The sequence below is a fragment of the Mytilus californianus genome, unplaced genomic scaffold (genome assembly GCF_021869535.1).
Source record: "Mytilus californianus isolate M0D057914Y unplaced genomic scaffold, xbMytCali1.0.p SCAF_2, whole genome shotgun sequence".
NCBI classification, from domain to species: domain Eukaryota; kingdom Metazoa; phylum Mollusca; class Bivalvia; order Mytilida; family Mytilidae; genus Mytilus; species Mytilus californianus.
In genome coordinates this window covers 80,823,430-80,844,554 of record NW_026262668.1, presented here as the reverse complement: position 1 = coordinate 80,844,554, position 21,125 = coordinate 80,823,430, and the positions used below count along the sequence as shown (strand labels likewise).

Below are 21,125 nucleotides of genomic sequence, written 5' to 3'. Positions count from 1 at the left end.
AAATAGGCACACAGAGACAAATAAATGACTTCCCTTGATTATGACAACTACAATTCAAAGTATTCAAAAAAGGAACACCGACCATCACACTGAATTGAAGTCTTGTTCACAATATTGGCAAAAGGCATAATGTTCTAGTTTCCAATTTCAATGTCTGAGTTTTCTTTCCTTATTGCAGAAATTTTGTTTCGACTTGCTGCTTTCATCAATTCCTTGGAATTGAACAAGAAATGGATGAATCCCTTTCTACTATACATAGTCCGGACAAACCCAAAAGAATTAAATAATCCTAATCACTCAAGCACTTATTGTTACAAAATTATAACCAAAAATGAAGCGTTACAATGATCAAAATGATATCTTAACAGAGAACTGTTCTGGCCGGAAATGAACGAAAATCTGTATCAAGTAGACAGCTGTTAATCACAAGACTGTAATTTTGATCCAAAATTTGTAACTGTTAAGGCTCAAATCGTAACAGTTGGCATCTATGTTAGTCCTTAAGACTTTCAATCAAGTTTATTATCAGTATTATCAACTGTTATCACTTCTTGTCATGAAGATAACAACAGAGAAGAAATAAAAAAATATATCAATACCATTCTAATACATAAATTCTGTATTCAAAACTGTGAATTTTCTACTGGATTTTAAAACTTTTTAAATAATGATATTTAAAATATTATTCTAGTGAAAAATTGTAAAGAATTTGTCATCATTTTATAAATGCACCTTATCTCCATCTTGTCCAGGTGAGCCGATTGGTCCTGGTGGTCCAGCGTATCCCTAGATAATAAAAACAAATGATTTATTAATGCTAAATTTACAGTGATCAATGTCTAATATCTCTAAAATTTAACATTATATGTCAAACTTTTAAAATACTCCATATCAATAAAAGAACAGAGTTCCAATGTCCCCCACATGGCACATATTTTATCTGTCCAATGGCAAAAACTAAATAAACAAAATTTTTTTTTGTTCTTTAAATTTTCTATAAATATTTTTCATAGAGAAATGAATACTTGAGAGCATATGCAATGCAACTTCCAATATAATGAATATTTCTAAGGGGCATAACTCTTTTAATAAAATGCTGCACAGGGCACAGATTGATACAACCACAGAGGTCGAACCCTGAACAGTTGGGACAAGTATGGACACTACATTCAAGCTTGATACAGCTCTGAATTTGGATTGTGAGTAAATATTTGACACATCATAGGTTTTTGACACAGAACCTTTTTATGGTCCAATATCCAAAATCTAGATACACGGTTAGATTCAGCATATCACAGAACCCCAAGTTTTCAATTTTTGATGAAATCAAACAAAGTTTAATTTTGGACCCTTTGAACCTCAATGTGGACCAATTTGATAACAGGGCCCAAATATCCAAAATCTAAATACAAAGTTAGATTCAGCATATCAAAGGACCCCATATATACAATTTTTGTTAAAATCAAACAAAGGTTAATTTTGGACCCCAATTTGGACAGATTCAGCATATCTAAGTACAACAAGAATTTAATCAATTTATTTATTAATGGACAATATAAGCTAAGGGGTTTTCAATAAATATATATATATATTTAACATTGTTTTTAACATTGTTGTGCTGATATTTAGAGTAATTATATATATATATATATATAAGCTTTATTATGAAGCCTAGGTGGTCGTGTGGTCTAGCGCATCGGATACAGTGCACGCGATTTGGTGTCACAATATCTCAGTAGCATAAGTTCAAATCCCGGCGAGGGAAGAACTAAAAATTTGCGAAAGCAAATTTACAGATCTAACATTGTTGGGCTGATGTTTAGACGAGTTGTATATACAGAATGTACACAGCCATGTATCACCATCACTGCTGGTGATCCGATGGATAAATCTGTTGTAGAGTTGTCACTGGTTCAGACCTACTTATAAATATAATTATTTCTGTGACTGTATCTTGCATTAATTTGTAGGATCCTTTATAATATATATTTCAGCTGATCTGTAACAATTCCATCTTCATGCCTTATATATCATGTACTGTATTACGACGCTAGATTAAAACTGAGGAGGAAAGGTAATACCCGGCCACTGAAAGCTTTATTATGAAGCCTAGGTGGTCATGTGGTCTATTGCGTCGGATACAGTGCAGGCGATTTGGTGTCACGATATCTCAGTAGCATGAGTTCGAATCCTGGCGAGGGAAGAACTAAAAATTTGCGAAAGCAAATTTACAGATCTAACATTGTTGGGCTGATGCTTAGACGAGTTGTATATATATATATATATATATATATATATATATAAGTCTAAATTGAAAAACTATGATTGCGTTGGATAATCAACTGCTTTGCTGAGCGCAGCTGGATACGCCCTCAGAGGTCCAACCCTGAACAGTTGGGGAAAAAATGGACACAATATTCAAGCTTGATACAGGTCTGAATTTGGATTGTAATTAAATATTTGACATATTATAGGTTTCTGAATAAATGTAGTCAAAGAACTTGGAATTGGTTATATGAATTGAATTTATATTCAATTAAAGATTTCTTGCTGTTGTGCAATACACTGTGCTGTTGCGCAATACTTAGTAAATCTGTTGTCAGACTATAAACAAATAAAGTTCAATTTCTTCTCAATGTCATATTTGAAATTTATGAAAATCAATAGGGAGATTACATCAATAGCTATAAATAATTCACCAAAGTTTCATGAGAACTGCTGAAAGCATTTTTGAGTTATTGTCCAAAAACTGGAAAATCCCCCCTTTTTTAATGAATAAAACCCCATAACTCAGAAATGTAAAATCTAAAATTTATAAAATTCTAAAGGGAGCTTACATGAACAGATATAAACAATTCACCAAAATTTCTTGCAAGTTGGTGAAAGCATTCTTGAGTTATTGTCGGAAAACTGGAAAATCCCCCCTTTTTTAATGAATAAAACCCCAAAACTCGGAAACGGTAAATCTGAAATTTATAAAAAATGAAAGGGAGCTCACATCAATAGATATAAACAATTCACCAAAGTTTCATGCATATTGGTTAAAGCTTTTTTGAGTAAATGTCGGACATGTTGATGACGGACGGACAGACGGTCAACGGTATACCATAATACGTCCCGTAAACGGGCGTATAAAAACCGCAATTTTTATACTTGTGCATGCAAAACAAATTTCTTGGTAGAGGGGTCTAAATACAGCACAAACGACATTTTCCAAAAAAAACAAAAAAGGTGAAAAAGTATATTTAAACAAAACGCATTTGACTAACAGGTCAAACAACGGATGTTCTTAAACCCTGCTGATTGCCATTGGCGATTGCCAAATAAACAGATCACAAAATGTAACAAAATGGATCTTTATTATTAATTTAATACAAAACAGAAAACAATAAACTTGTGGAAAAGATGGTATACCGCAAACATGAGGTGCAAAAATTTGTACACCATATCCAGATTTCGACGATTAATGTCTCTTCAGTATATATATATATATGTTAATTACACCTTATGTAAGAATCCTGGGTTTTGATTGGTTGATAGCCAGTGTATTTTTCACCAATTTACTTTTATCAAATAAATATCGTTCATTTTTAAACAGCGCCGGGGTATATGCAAAAAGGATATGCCTTTTTTACCCTCTCTGCCGTGGTATTTGCCAAAAAATACTCTATCCGACTGGACGCTTGTAATGTCACGATCATCAATGCATTTTATGTCACGATCATCAATGCGTTTTATGTCACGATCATCAATGCGTTTTGTACGTTAACATTCGGTGTAATTAAACAGATATAGCATGTTCTTGAGGGGTATTTGCGAAAAATACCAGTCTCGAGAATGAATTTCCCTCGCCTTACGGCTCGCGAAATTTAACATTCTCTCGACTGGTATTTTTCACAAATACCCCTCCTTAACATGATATATCTGTTCAATATAGCATTCTGAAAATTAATTTATACAGAATAACAAACAAACCTACCACCAAAAAAAATTTACCAAAAAAAATAAATTGCTTCGCTGACCACAGCTGGATACGACCGCAGATGTCCAACCCTGAAAAGTTGGGCCAAAATGGACACAATATTCACGCTTGATACAGGTCTAAATTTGGATTGTAACTAAATTTTTGACACATAATAGGTTTCTGACACAGAATAACTGTAGTCAAAGAACTTCAAATTGGTTATATGATTTGAATTTATATTCAATTTATTGCTTTTGTGCAATACACTATGCTGTTGTGAATTGACCCCCCCCCCCCCCCCCCCCCCTACCAAAATTTTTTATTCTAACCCGGTTTTTTTGCTTTTGTGCAATACACTATGCTGTTGAATATTAACCCCCCAAAAAAAATGTTTGAAGAAATTTTATTTTAATTTCTGAAATCTGAAATGAGAAAAATTGTCCCCCCTCCCCTCCAATTTTTTTCACCTCCCCCCTTTCCCTTATTCCCCAAAATAATTCTTTCCCTCAAGATATGGTCAGTATCTCAATTCAAATTTCTAATGCAGTTTGCAACCAAAATTACCCATTTAAATACATCATAAAAGTTTTAAAATATAAAATGACATACATAGTCATGGCTAAAATTAATATTAATTAATAGTAACTGCTAAAAATAAATTGACAGCTAATCACCTGAAGACAATCATCATTTCTTAATACATAATTTACAAGCAGTGTAAGGGAGGTAATCAAACAGTGTTCTTTAATTTGAATTGGATTACCACCCTTACACTGCTTTTAAATTGTCTCAATTGTCCTTTAACCAGAAAAACCCTTGTTTTCCCCCTTTTTTTGCCCCTAATTACTAAATGGTTTGAGCCATAACCACCCAAAGTCAATCCTAACCATCCCTTTGTTGTATGAAAGTTTGTGGTATAATTTCAGAGGGATTCATACACTTTAACACAAGTTATTGTCTGGAAACCACAAAAATGCTTATTTGGGCCCCTTTTTTGGCCCCTAATTCCTAAACAGTTGGGACCATAACCCCCAAAATCAATCCCAACCTTCCTTTAGTGGTTATAAACCTTGTGTTAAAATTTTATTGATTTCTATTTACTTATACTAAAGTTATTATCTGGAAACCATCTGTCTTCGGACGACGCTGACGACTACATGCGGTCGTATAAAAATTTTTAAAAATCCAAAATATCATTCTTCATTAATATATAAAGTCCTACAAAATCACATCAAATGATGATGGATTGAAAATCAGCTTATGAGCCACACCACTCAGGCACTGAGAAAACACAAAATTTTCAAATAAATTTGTCACTCCAATTATAAGTGTGTTAATGAATTAATAGTAAATACACAACATTTATCCATATTCATAAATGTGAATATTTAGTTCATTACAAATGTAAATATGTAATACAAATTGTGTGTAGTTTTCATGGGAAGAAAAATAAAAATTTCAATTTTTTTTTAAATAATAAGAATAATAATAAGTATAATAATAATACATGTAATAATAATACTAAATTTAAAGAGGGTTACACAGTTAACTGTAAAACTAATCATCACTGAGGCCCTCATAAAATACGTTCAAATATATCAAACAAAGAATTACAAAATAATCAAACAAATACACACATAAGCTAGTGTGTAGGGAATTAATACTTCACAAACTTTCCTTCATTCATTTAAATATTTAATTTTCATGATTAGTTTTAAAAATGTTAAAATAAACAAAATTTCAATTAACTTCATTGTTCCTGTCCTGGAGTGGTAATACTAGAAACTGGACACAATCATCTCTACATGTTAACAAGCTCAGTTTTTTGTTTTAAACATCTGTGTGTTAAGTAATATTATCTGTCCCTTTATCAGCATGAGGTGACATATTTACAGCTCTACTTAACCATTTTTTAATTGAGAGAAGATATGAAACTTTCATTCTGAAGGGTTTAGATGCAAGACTGAATACAAAGTCTTTAAAAAATCTATAAAACTTACCTTAAATTATATTCAAAATATCTAATACTGAAGAGTGACTTTCAAACTATATCTATACAACATTAGATTTAATGCTTTTTATTTTTAACTACGACTCTACTTAAATTTCTATTTATTGTGCAATACAGCTTTGAATTTGGATTGTGAATATATATTTGACATAGCATAGTTTCTGACACAGAATGAATGTGGTCTTAGAACTTAAAAATTTGAAATTTGACATTTACTTATTATGGTCCAATATCTAAAATTGAAATACATGGTTAGAATCCGCATTCAGAACCCCAAGAATTCAATTTTTTATGAAATCAAACAAAGTTTAATTTTGGACCCTTTGGGCTTCAATGTGGCCCAATTTGATAATGGGGCCCAAAATCTAAATACAGTTAGATTCAGCATATCAAAGAACCCCATATATTCAATTTTTGTTGAATTCGAACAAAGTTAGATTTTGGACCAACTTGAAAGCTGGGCCCAAAATCAAAAATCTGAATACATGGTTAGATTCAGCATATCAAAGAACCTCATATATTCAATTTTTGTTGAAATCAGACAAAAGTTTAATTTGGGACCAACTTAAAAACTGGGCCCCAAAAAAAAAGTCTTAAATATGTTTAGATTCAGCATATCAAATAACCCTTTGAAATCAATTTTTGTTAAAATCAAACAAAGTTTAATTTTGGATTCATTGACTTTAATTTAGACCAATTTGAAAACAGGCCCCAAAATTAGAAATCTGAATACACTGTTAAATTCTGCACATCAAAGAACACCAATAATTCAATGTTCCATACCATAAGAGGAAGGTTGGGATTGATTTTTGGGGTTATGACCCTAAGGAAAAAAGGGCCAAAAACAATACTTTGGTAATACTTTGAATAAATTACTTATTTCTTGACCAATTTCAATGGAGTTTAATTCAAAGTCTTGAATTCATAATATGGAAACTACAAAAATCTTGAATTCTTAGTGTTCTTTAATATGCCACATCTAACCGTGTACTTAGAATTTGGATTTTGGACCCTGTTTTGGCCCCTTTTTTCCTAAACGATTAAGGCCTTAACATCCAAAATCAATTCCAACATTCCTTTAATGATATGAAACCTTGTGGTACAATTTCATAGAGATTCATAGACTTATACTCAAGTTATTGTCCGGTAACCAGAAATTCCTAGTTTTTAGGCCCCTAATTCCTAAACTGTTTGGGCCATAACCCCCAAAATCAATCCCAACCTTCCTTTTGAGGTATGGAACCTTGTGGTACAATTTCATAGAGATGCATGCACTAATACACAAGTTATTGTCTAAACAAAAAAAAATGCTTGTTTTTGGCCCCTAATTACTCAACAGCTATGACAATAACCCCCAAAATCAATCCCAACCTTCCTATTATGGTATGGAATCTTGTGCTACAATTTTATAGAGAGCCATGCACTTATACTCAAGTATTTGTCTGCAAAACCAGAAAAATGCTTGTTTTTTGCCCCTAATTACTAAACAGATATGACAATAACCCCCAAAATACATCCCAACCTTCCTATTATGGCATGGAACCTTGTGCTAAAATTTCATAGAGATCCATACACTTATACTCAAGTTATTGTCTGTGAACCAAAATGTCTTCAAACGACGATGCAGACATTACCACAACATAATACGAAAGTAAAAATTTGGCAGTCATATATAAATATTTGATCTGCACTGCTTTTCGAAATTTTTTTTGAAGACAATGCTGATATAAATCTTTGATATGAATTTGATCTGGAAAAATTGTACAAGTGAGAGCACTTATAATGCAATTTTACATAAAATTGATATTCCAAGGGTCATAACTCTTTTAAAGATGATTGATCGGCACTGATTTTCAAACTTGTCTGAGACATTGCTGATATAAACCTATGATATAAGTTTCATAAAAATTGGGAAGAATTGTTCACATAAGAGTGCTAACAATGCATTTTTCCAAGGGGCATAACTCTTTTAAAAATTGTTAATCGGCACTGATTTTCAAACTTGTCTGAGACAATGTTGATATAATCCTATGATAAAAGTTTTATAAAAAATCTGGCAAGAATTAAGATCGCTAACAAGACCAGACAGACAGACCTGACACCAAGTATTTCTATGTCCCCCGCAACACGTCACATGGGGGACAATAACTAGAGGCTCTGTCGCTCACCTGCATCTTCAACAATGGCCACTATTTAGTAAAAATCAACATTAAAGGGGAAAAACTCTATCAGGAGTTAACTGACAATTTAAGTCATGTTGACATATTTTTTGTAGATGTTATCCTGCTGATAATTTTTCCTTTTTAAATTTTCAATTTATCTATTATAGTTTACAAGATACAAAATGCAAAAAATGTTAAAAATTATCATTAAAGGGCAATAACTCAAATAACGTTTTGACTGAAGAATTCAGCCATTATGGCTTATTTGTGGATCTTGTCTTGCTGATCATTTGTGCTTTTTTAATTTTCTATCTATCTGTTACAGTTTTCAAGATAATAGGCAATAAAGAACTGCGCCATGATATACCTGTCACTTTTTCAACAAATAAAGTTCCATAACTCCTCAATATCATATTAGAAATTTAAAACAAGAGTGCACACGCTGAAATGTCTCGCCTTCTTTACTAATCATTGATATTATGTTGATAGTCCTAAATATAAAGCTTTATTACAGCTGTCACATTAACTTAACATTAACCAAGTAAACTAAACATTGACCAATGAACCATGAAAATGAGGTCAAGGTCAGATGAACCATGCTAGGCAGGCATGTACAGCTAACAATTCTTCCATACAACAAATATAAAAACTTAACTCTGAGCAATGAACCTTGAACATGACGTCAAAGGTCAAATAAAACCTGCGAGACTGACATTTAGATCATAAAATATTTCCATACACCAAATATAGTTGAACTATTGCATTTAGTATTAGAAAAAAAGACCAAAACTCAAAAACTTAACTTTGACCACTGAACCATGAAAATGAGGTCAAGGTCAGATGACACCTGCCAGCTAGACATGTACACCTTACAATCATTCCATACACCAAATATAGTAGACCTATTGCATACAGTATTAGAAAAAAAGACCAAAACTCAAAAACTTAACTTTGACCACTGAACCATGAAATTGAGGTCAAGGTCAGATGACACCTGCCAGCTAGACATGTACACCTTACAATCCTTCCATACACCAAATATAGTAGACCTATTGCATACAGTATAAGAAAAACAGACCAAAACACAAAAACTTAACTATAACCACTGAACCATGAAAATGAGGTCAAGGTCAGATGACACCTGCCAGCTAGACATGTACACCTTACAATCCTTCCATACACCAAATATAGTAGACCTATTGCATACAGTATAAGAAAAACAGACCAAAACACAAAAACTTAACACTAACCACTGAACCATGAAAATGAGGTCAAGGTCAGATGACACCTGCCAGCTGGACATGTACACCTTACAGTCCTTCCATACACCAAATATAGTAGACCTATTGCATACAGTATAAGAAAAACAGACCAAAACACAAAAACTTAACTATAACCACTGAACCATGAAAATGAGGTCAAGGTCAGATGACACCTGCCAGTTTGACATGTACACCTTACAGTCCTTCCATACACCAAATATACTAGACCTATTGCTTATAGTATCTGAGATATGGACTTGACCCCCAAAACTTAACCTTGTTCACTGATCCATGAAATGAGGTCGAGGTCAAGTGAAAACTGTCTGACGGGCATGAGGACCTTGCAAGGTACGCACATACCAAATATAGTTATCCTATTACTTATAATAAGAGAGAATTTAACATTACAAAAAATCTTAACTTTTTTTTCAAGTAGTCACTGAACCATGAAAATGAGGTCAAGGACATTGGACATGTGACTGACGGAAACTTCGTAACATGAGGCATCCATATACAAAGTATGAAGCATCCAGATCTTCCACCTTCTAAAATATAAAGCTTTTAAGAAGTTATCTAACGCCGCCGTAGCTGCCGCCGCCGCCAGATCACTATCCCAATGTCGAGCTTTCTGCGACAAAAGTCGCAGGCTCGACAAAAAAACTAAATCAAGCTTATTTTAATATATAAGAATTGTCTCCCCTTGACCATGATTGTTGTGTACTTTGTTATTCTATCAAACATGTCTCTTCTGACCCTAACATGTTGATGAACTCTGGTCATCATTCCTTGTTTCTTCTATGACTGTGTAAAGTATGCAGCGGTAACTTTCTATAATTAGTTGTGCTGACAAGGTACATAAATGAACAAACAGACAGGGTAATTCCTATATCTATTTACCCCCTAAAAGGGTACATGTATTAAAATACAAGGCTCGGTCATAATATGGAAACTACAAGATTATTTGCAATTACTTCAATGATTTCATTTGAAGATTATTTTTTTAATCATGAACAATGATAGACCTCCACTGTAGACTATGGATTTTAATGATGAAGAGAACACATGTGGACTCTTGGGCTCTGTGAGCAATAAAAAAAGCCCCCCAAAATAATTACTTACTCTTTGTCCGTCAGGTCCTGTTGGTCCTGGTAAGCCTGCCTGGCCTTCAACACCCTGAAAAATATCATTTTGGAAATATGTGTGTAAATAAAATAAATATGGGATTACTTCTTTGTACTCTTATAACTATCATAATATTGTAAGATAAAAAAAAATATAACAAAAAAAAAAATAACATTCTGCTAAACCAACAATAAACACATTTATGCAGAAATCATTTGCATAACCATTTTATAAAAACAAAATTAGCATGCTAGCTGACCATCTTAAACAATAACTATTAACCTTTCTAGTCTTAAAAAACTATGTATCTAAAAATGAAAATAAGATTTTCAAAATAAAAGAAGAATGTGTCTGAGGACACGAACGCCCCCGATCAAGCTTTGCGCTTTTCCAAGTAAAAAGGGGTATAACTCTAGTAATAGTAAACGACTCACTGCCCAAATTCGAACTCCATCGGTTAGTTTTGGTTCTAACCATTTTGTAAGAGTTTCATAAAATTTGGATGAGGAAAACTTTACTTTGAAGGCAGAAATGAAAAAAATTGCAATTTACCGAGTTTTAAAGAGCATAACTCTAGAACAGTAAGTGTCTCACTGCCCAAAATCAAACTTTGACTGCGAGTTTTGGTTCTTAGCATTCATAGCTGTCAACTGACCTGTATTCTGTGGGTTATACCAGAGAATTTCCCCCTTCACACTGGATTTTTTAAATACCCATCGGGTATTCAAAAATAACCCTGGGATTTCAGAAAATGACCTGTTTTCACCCGTATTTCTGACCGGTATTGTTTCCGGTATTTAGAAGTCAAGTATACTTCGGTTTTCTCTGTGTTTTTCCTTTGAAAAGGTAAACAATTAAAATTAGAATTTGCTTATTTACCGTGCCAATGACAGCTATCAAAACATTACATTTGATTGAAAAGTAACAATTCGAGGATTGTTAGTTATTTGTACCACAGAAAGTTGAAGCCAGTCAAGCTTGACATACAATTCTATGTCCTGATTAAAAGATTTGCCATTTGCAAATATCAAATATCCTATAAAAATAATTTCAAAACAATTTGAACCTTTTAATACATTTCTGTTGGAGAGAATAATTTTGTTATCACTTAAATGTAAATGCTTTAAATCAAATCCATATGCTATAGATATTACACTGAAAGGAAACATACTAACTTCTTTCTATTTATCTTCCTCCTGTGTATAGGACCACATTAGCTATAATTGATTAGCTGGGGTTTATGACATTCATTAATAAAAAGAAGTAAACTAGTGTGAATAAAACAATAAAAGGGCATTGCTTTAGAAAGATATTTAATTAATGATAAATATTAATATACTTATCAAATACAAAAGTGATACATGTATATGTTTATATAATAGTATATAAAAAAAAAAACTCGATACTAAAATTGGACCGAAAAAGTTCGTACAAGTTATGACCTGACATTTTCTTCTTCAATGCAGGTCATGACCTGCATTTTCAGTTTCAGAGGTTGACAGGTATGTAGCATTGTGTATGAGCTTCATAAAATTTGCATGAGGCAGTGTTCTCCCCAGGGTTTCAGAGTTCACGAAAATGGTCGGTCCTGTCGGTCCTGTCGGTCAAAATGAGGCTCGGACCAGTATTTTGAAGGCTATTGCCGGTCCCGATGACCGATGTAAAAACGACCGTTGTAGTGCATATTTCGGCACTTTTTTACATCGGTTATTAGATGTACCGCAACTGTTTCCAACAAGTGTTTACATCGGTTATCAGATGTATCCGCTGCCAATTTCTGGTACTGGTTTACGGATTTATTATAAACAAACCAAAGCGGCGATCTACACGTGGCCTACTTAATTTGTCCATAGAGCCATCACTGGCAAATAATCGGCGATTGAACCCTACAATAAAGCAAACAAATACTGTAACAGCCGAGAAAGTGATTCAGATGATGAAATGGATAGTGAAGATGACTTTAAATAAGAACAATCAGAAGACCTGAACTGGTCCTTCATTGTTAATTTGCCTGTGGGTGCGAAGAATAAAACTAATATTAATAAAGTTATTTTTCGATAAAATATGTTATCAATTTTTTCTCAGGATAAAATTGACAGATTTTGTAGGACTGACAAATAATCATGCTTTGTCGGTCCCATGACCAACGGGTCAAAATAAGTTTTCGCGAACTCTGGGGTTTTTGGATAGCACCAGGGTAATGCGTGTGGACAGCTTGGTCAGAGACATATAATACAAGAGATTCGCAACTCTAGTAGAGTCTATATAACAGCCAATGAAATGACGTGGCCACCAGAAAGCCGATTATTCCGATGGATTTATGGGTAAAAATCGCTATTGTTGTGAAAAAGGTTCTACGCCTCATGATTTTTCTAATGGATAATGCCGATACCTTTCCCAGCTAAAGCATGCAAGTATATTTAAAAGTTACAAAAAACTAATTCTAATAATTTGTTATTGATAAAATGTGTTCTAATGATGAGATTAATCAAATACAAACCAAGTTAAAACTTAGCCCATTTTACTTCACCTCCTATTGCCGAAGAAACCATTTGATCTTAAAACTTGGAAATATGCTAATAAATATATAATTTTATGGGGCAATAATACTCCCAAATGTTGTTTCGTGAAAATAAGACTATTTTCGTAAAATTTGATCCAATGGTTTTTTTTTTCCAAAATTATCAACAAATGTGGCGATTTTTTCTTATTGATACCCGAAGCCAGCTGTGCTGGTACTATCATTTTATCTCGTAAAACTTGGAAATGTGCGAATAAATATTCAATTGTATGGGCTATATTACTCTCAGATGTTATGTCGTGAAAATAAGACCAGTTTCGTAAAATTTGATCCAACAGTTATTTCTAAAAATATCAACAAAGGTGACTATTATTTTGTTATTTATACACAAAGCCAGCTATGCTAATTTTATCAATCTGTTTCGTCAAAACTAGAAATTTACAAATAAATATGTCATATGATGGGGATATATATTACTCCCAATTTCTTTTTTTTTTTTTTTTTATTAAACTGGCTAAATATTGAAATTGTTCATGGACAAATTTCCTTAAATCAGTTCTTTATTTTTGTGCACTATGAAATTTATAGCCTGCATTTTGTTTGGCAATTTATTCATTTTTCATTCTGTTTATGGCAAAGTTGTTTATTTTCTCCTATTCTGAAGTCATTGTTTTTTCTTCTTTTTAGGGTGGCGTGCCAAAGATGAACGAATGCAGTAAATTTACAAAAGGAGTAAAATTTTCTGCTGGTCGTAATATTATGAATGAGCTTCATGCATCTGTTGTCGTTTCAGACTAAGCTTCTCATTCAAAACATGAACCTAATTCATTTTTAAATTAAAATCGTATTAAGGACATTTCAATGGTGACTGCAAAAGATGTGTATATATATATATATATAGAAGTCTATAAAAAGGACCAACCAGCAAATGGGATCAAACCCTCTACCATTGTTCCAAGCGGTTAATGGTCCTCCTCAAACAACACTGCGAAGAATATCTGAAAACTCTTACTGGCGAATTTAACACCCTTTCAAATAGCTGCAAAAAAGATCTCACATCTGACAATTGTGATGCTATCAGTGCTCGCCTTAAAGACATAACAACCATACAATCTCAAAATTTGAGTGAAAGGCAGAAAAGAAAATTCCGTAGGGATGGCATCGAACATATCAATCCTTCTTTACCATCTGAAAAAAAGAGAAAACGAGTAAGGCGCTTTAAACGTAGGTCACTAGAGACTGATTCGCCCTCCAACATTGTGGTCAATCTTTCCAAACACCAGTTAACGGAAGCTGAAACATCTCTTCTCTCGAGAGGCTTAAATTTCTGTCCTTTACCTGCCCCTGTAAATGAAACTAAATTGTCGGAAGACCTTGACAATTTTGCCAGAAGTCTACGCATTAAGGAATATTTCGCGTCGAAGGAGAACAACAACAGAGGCTCGGATAGCGACTCAGAAATTTCAGAAGACGAAAACAACTACAAATTTATAAAAAAGAGTACTTGGATCCCTAAACCGAGCAAAAATGCCACCTTGGAATCATTTATTGACAATTTTAAGTCAGACATTATTAGAAATACTAGAAATAACAATAAACCTTTTGACAATCTTACCAATGAAGAACGAACTGCACTGAAAAACTTACGATCTAACGACAATATCGTCATTAAACCTGCAGACAAAGGCAGTGCAGTGGTTGTCATGGATAAATCTGCCTATATTCAAGAGGCTGAACGACAACTTGGCGATGCAAGGTTCTACCAAAAACTAGACTCTGATCCTACAACATCTTTTAGCAGAGAAATAACTGATAGTTTGGTAGAAATGCACAACGATGGTTTCATCGATGAAAAGACTCTAGAATATTTGAAACCAGAAAATCCAAAACCGGGCAGATTTTATCTTTTACCTAAAATTCATAAGGCCAACAACCCAGGAAGACCTATAGTTTCAGCGAACGGTCATCCGACGGAAAAAATATCGGAATTCGTTGACTTCCATCTTCGTCAACATGTTGAGGACTTACCATCTCACATCAAAGATACTACCGATTATCTTAGAAAATTGCAGGCCTTAAATCCACTCCCCTCCGACACGACACTTGTCTCTATGGACGTCACCTCCCTCTACACGAATATTCCACATGCAGATGGCATTGATGCATGTAAAGAAGTTTGGAATTCCCGACCAGTGAAATATCCACCTACTGAATGCCTGGTCAAAATGCTCACGCTGGTACTCAAAAACAACAACTTCACTTTTGATGGAGACCATTATCTGCAAGTTAATGGAACTGCTATGGGCACCAAAATGGCTCCATCATATGCCAACATATTTATGGGCAAATTAGAAAAACAACTCCTTGAATCTTCCATCGAAAAACCGCTTTCCTGGTTTAGATTTATAGATGATGTGGATATGAAATGGAATAAAAGTGACGAGGATTTAGATACATTCATCACTCATGCCAACAACATACACCCCAGTATCAAATTTACTCATGAGAAATCTAAATCCAAAATCACCTTCCTCGATGCCTCCAGCTTGCTCACAGATGGCATCATATCCACTGATCTATATTCTAAGCCTACTGACACTCACCAATATCTGTCCCCTAAAAGTTGCCATCCTGCTCATTGTACTAAGAGCATCCCGTACAGTCAGGCACTCAGAGTCAAGCGAATATGTTCCAACTCAGAAACAACTAAAAAACAACTACGTCAACTCGAAACCCGCTTGAAGAGAAGGGGCTACAAACACAAAACTATCCAAAAAGGCTTTCAGAAAGCGGAAACTATTCCAAGGAGTAAACTGTTAGAATACAAATATAAAAAGAAAAATAAAAGGACTCCATGTGTTCTTACTTACCACCCATCTCTCAAAAACAGCTTCGGTGTCATTCGTGAGCATTGGAAAACAGTTGAAAAGAATTCCAAACTATCCAAGATTTTTCCCGAGCCTCCCATGATAGCTTTTAGGCAACCCAATAGTCTGCGTAACCTGCTAGTGCGGGCTGAAGTGTCTGATAATAGAAGTACTTCTGGAGAATGTCGTTCGTGTGATGAAAAACGCTGCAAATGCTGCCTACAGATGCATCACTCATCAACTTTTCACAGTAAGGCAACCGAAAATAACTATAAGATATTTTGCAATGTTAACTGCAAAAGTATGAATGTTATTTACATTCTAGAATGTTCGGTTTGTGGCCTCCAATATGTTGGTGAGTCAAAGCAGCCTTTCCACAAACGCCTCAATGGCCATAGGAGTGATATCTCTAAGAAGCCACTTCTCCCAGTTTCTCAGCATTTCAGACAGTCTGGTCACACACTTGATGACTTTAACCGCATGAAGATCCTAGTGATTGAACAGAACATTCACTGGAGTGATGCCCAGCGACAGGTTCGGGAAAGCTTTTGGATAAAGGAACTAAATGTACATCATCCAAACGGCATCAATAAAAAATACTAAGTTTTATTTTTCACTCATTTTGGGTTGTAAATATACACAGTCACGTATATTTGAGTATTGAGTTTTGTTTTATATTATGATGTTCAGGATTTTGGATTAAATCAATAGACCAAAACTTACCTGTATTATTGAGCTATTTTTATACATATTATCAGTATTGTTAAAATAATTGACACCGAAGAAGGCTATTTGTTAAGCCGAAATATTTGTCAACACGATTTATTAACAACATCTTCGTATAATACCATCTTATATTAGTATCGTTGTGCAAATCTCTAGACTTATATATATATATATATATATATATATATTTGATAATAAAAGATTTTATTTACACCAAGGATTTGTATATGTATACACATAAACAATCTTACTTTTAAACTGCCATCTCTTTACCCCAGAATAAAAAAGACAAAAACCACTAAAAATGATTAAAAGACAAAAACCACTACAAATGATTAAAAGACAAAAACCACTACAAATGATTAAAAGACAAAAACCACTACAAATGATTGTCTCGTGGAAATAAGGTTATAAAAAACTTTTTAAATAGTGTCTTCCATGTTGCTTTGATGTATGACCTCGGCTCCCACTTTAATGTTGTGTTTTTTTATAGATTTTTTGTTGCTTCGAGGACACACATATCCATCTATGTATGCAGTATTGTCAATTGTTTTTGTTGGTGGGTCTCTCGCTTATGTCTTCGTCACTTTCACTATCAACAAAGAGTTCGTTATCAGTTTATTCAACTAGGAGAATATCTAAGTCGTAACTATTAAGATTGTCATCCCACGAAATAAAATCGGAATTTTCCATATTGCGAGCACATGAATGAAGCTTTATTCAAATGAGAAATTAATTATAATTTTCTTAAATATTAATTCTCAATACACACTTCGAACATGAAGAAACCATAAATTTACCGACAATCAATTAAAAAACAACTCAATGCAAGCCTATGATGAAACTGTCAAACAACACTTAGAAATCAAACATTTACCGACAATCCCACAGAAAAAACTCAATGCAAGCCCAGTTAATGATGAATATAAAAATAAATAAAATTTTAATAAATAATAAATATCAAGAATAAAAAACAAAGCCTTTCATGATTAACAATTAAATTACCAATAAATTAAGTTTTTTTCCACATTAATTAATTTTACATTTTGTGAATTGTATTTTTGGAAATTGTGTGTGGACACCTGTGGTGTAACAACTTCTTGTTTACAAGGTGTCAATTAAAACTCATTATTTATAACATGTTCGTGATTTACCTGGTCATCGAATAATTCAAACCTAATATACATGTCACACTGTGAAATTATGTCTCCAAGACAGGTGTATATTCAATAGAAACCCATCATGAAACTATCAAATAAAATGAACTCTGATACAATTTATCAAGTGTTACTTATTTAGTATCAGTTTTTTTTTTTAAAACAATATCAAATTAGGTCTCTTTTTCAATAATACAATTCTAAAATCAAAATTACATTAAAATAAATATTTATATATGAACTCAAATTATTTAATTAATTATGATAAATTTAACACTGAAACAGTTTATGTTATGCTTAAACATTCGTCCTTACTTCGAGTAATTTTAATACTTTTATTCATGACTTTATTACCTAAGGAGATCTCGCGAGGTTTAACTAGTGGCCGTGTGTTTTTACGGGATTTCGCCGAGTTGCGAATCTCTTGTATTATATGTCTCTGGCAGCGTCTAACAAAAACTGCTATTTCAAAACAAAATTAAATTCCTGATTTAGTCACTATCTACCTTCTACATTATTTTTAAAGATGATATAGTTATGTTACAGGCTTTTTCTAAATTTAGGCATTTTTGCACCTGGATAAGATGCAAATGGTACTTCAACCTTACTTATTTCCTTTATTTTTTATAAATTTATAAATTCTAAAACTATTATATTTGTCCCATGTCATACACTCAGCTCTTTTGTATATATCCGCTTGGTGACACTAATAGGTCATTAGAAATCAGTAATAATAATTATAATGGGAATTATCCTTATCTTTAAATAGACTGTCCTTATGCAAATTAAAATGTAAGCTCCGCCCAATCAGTTGAAAAAAACATTGGTAATATCATAGATAAAACTGCTCTGTTGTTCCATACTTTCAATTGCTCAGTTTTTGTGGCTGTTTCATTCTATACAATAATTTCAGGCATTTTGTAAAATATCTTTCGATTTTTCTAGGCATTTTGTAAAATGCCTGAAAATTAGCGAATATATAAAATGCCTGAACCTTACAGGCATTTTAGAAAATGCCTAAAGTTTTCAGGCATTTTACAAAATGCCTAAATTTAGAAAATGCCTGTTACATATACATGTTGTACTTCACATGAAAATTTCATATAAAGCAGTTTTTACCCACATGTTTAACAAATGGTACTAGATATCATTTAAAACCATAATGTTTACATGACATGTTTAAATATAATTACCATGTCTCCTTTAGTTCCCATCTGTCCCTCTTGTCCTGGGGCTCCTGGTTGACCCTAAAATTATAAACATAACAATATATATATTGTGTTAAAGTAACAGTCTTTTGGGCAATGATATTTTTTGTATTTGCATTATCTGAAATTCTAAATTCAATTTTTACATGGGCTAGATCTATCGAGAGATCAATTGAAAAGAATAATCAATGAGCACAGCAGATATATTTGTACAACAAATTAAGTTAATTGTATTCTTCGTTTATAAAACTTAACTAAAGCTTGCTCTTCTAAACTTTGTCATCTTTCTTATATAATATAAATAAATTCACTTTAGTTTTCTGATACATGAGATCATCTTGAATATGCATGAAATAATTGCCATGGGACAATAAATAAGAAACAATCAATCTGATACATTTGTTTTACTAATGTAAAGTTAAGATCTCCATCTGTAATGCATTATTCCTTTCCCTTGTCTGGTACAAAATTCCAGACTAATTAAATGGCTTAAGATCATCACAAATCTTACTGGAGGTCCATGTGTTCCTGCAGATCCTGGCAAGCCTACTGATCCTTTCTCTCCCTGAAAAATTAACAACATAAATTCAGTATTTAAATTAATTATGGTAATACATAGGGTTATAAAATGTTCACATTTAAAATCCTATGTTAAAAGTTATTTATCATATTTGACAAAGTACAAATAATTCATCATGTGCCCAGAAAAAAAAACATCTTGCTTTCTTGGAAGAAAAGTTCAGTTCAATGGATTAGGTCTATTATGTTTACCTATAATGAGGTCAATATCTTACAATTGTTTCTACAACTTTCTTAATAAGATAATTCAACATGCAAAGAAGAATGACATTAAAAATAAACTGTTAACACAGAGATATGTCTCGCCTATATGTTATTTTCATAATCCAAATGTTGAAATTAAAATAGCAATGATTTAACGTGTAAGTTATGCAAATATTCAGTGAATAAACCATGACTGAAGGTACAGGGCTAAACAATCTCCATAGAAATGAGATGTGCGTGCCCATGTTAATACAACTGCATACCAACTACCATTGACTTTTCATAAGTCATTCCCTTCCTAAAATGACCTATAATGGTTTACTTTTACAAATTGTGACTTGGATGGAGAGTTGTCTCATTGCCACTCGTACCACATCTTCTTATATCTAAACACAAACATTAACTTGTAAACTATGTAAAAATTTCAAAGTTAATGAACCATGATGAGGGGGTGGGGCAAAATAATCTCCATGGAAATGAAACTTGCAAATGTATGGCAATACATTTGCATACCAAATATCATTGACCATTAGTGATTCATCTTAAACTGACCTAATCACTAACTACTGTAAATTCAGAAATTATTGCGATGTTTTTATTATTGCGAAAAATGGGACAGGGTTATAATCGCAATAATTAAAACTCGCATTTTGAAATTTGTTATATGAATCCAAACAGGATTTTTCTGAATATCGCAAAAATTAAAATCGCATTTTAGTCTAAAATGACAAAATCGCAATAATAAATGCACGCAATAATTTCTGAATTTACAGTAATACATGTAAACTAAGCAAAAGTTTCAAAGTCAATAGACCATGACTGAGGAGTAAGGACCAAATATTCTCCATGGAAATGAGATGTGCTAATGCTTATACAACTGCATACCAATTATCATGGACCTACCACGGTTCTCCTAAAACTGACCTAATCACAAACTAATATATGTAAACTATGCAAAAGTTTCAAAGTCAATAGACCATGACTGAGGAGGGGGGCAAATAATCTCCATGGAAATGAGATATGCCAATGCTTATACAACTGCATACCAAATATCATTGACCTACCACTAGTGGTTCCCAATAAACTGACCTAATCACAAACTAATACATGTAAACTAAGCAAAGTTTCAAAGTCAATAGACCATGACTGAGGGGGCAGGGTCAAATAATATCCATGGTAATGATATGTTCCAATGCTAATACAACTGCATACCAATTATCATTGACCTACCACTAGGTGTTCCCCATAAACTAGACCTAATCATAAAACTAATACATTGTTGTTGATGCTGCAGCCGCCACCGGAAAGAGCATACCTATGTCTCGCTTTTTGACTCTTGTCA

General features: G+C 33.1%; 1 protein-coding gene across 2 annotated transcripts in view; it reads right to left on the bottom strand.

The window, feature by feature from the left end:
- The window catches only part of LOC127728272 (collagen alpha-1(I) chain-like), a 156,644-nt gene that overhangs the window by 63,478 nt on the left and 72,041 nt on the right, over window positions 1-21,125 (bottom strand). For both annotated transcript variants that reach the window (XM_052235556.1, XM_052235557.1), the window contains 4 exons: window positions 19,512-19,565; window positions 18,986-19,039; window positions 10,519-10,572; window positions 733-786 (listed from right to left, as the gene is read on the bottom strand). In XM_052235556.1, the coding sequence (XP_052091516.1) occupies window positions 733-786; window positions 10,519-10,572; window positions 18,986-19,039; window positions 19,512-19,565 (216 nt within the window). The remainder of the gene's footprint in view (window positions 1-732; window positions 787-10,518; window positions 10,573-18,985; window positions 19,040-19,511; window positions 19,566-21,125) is intronic.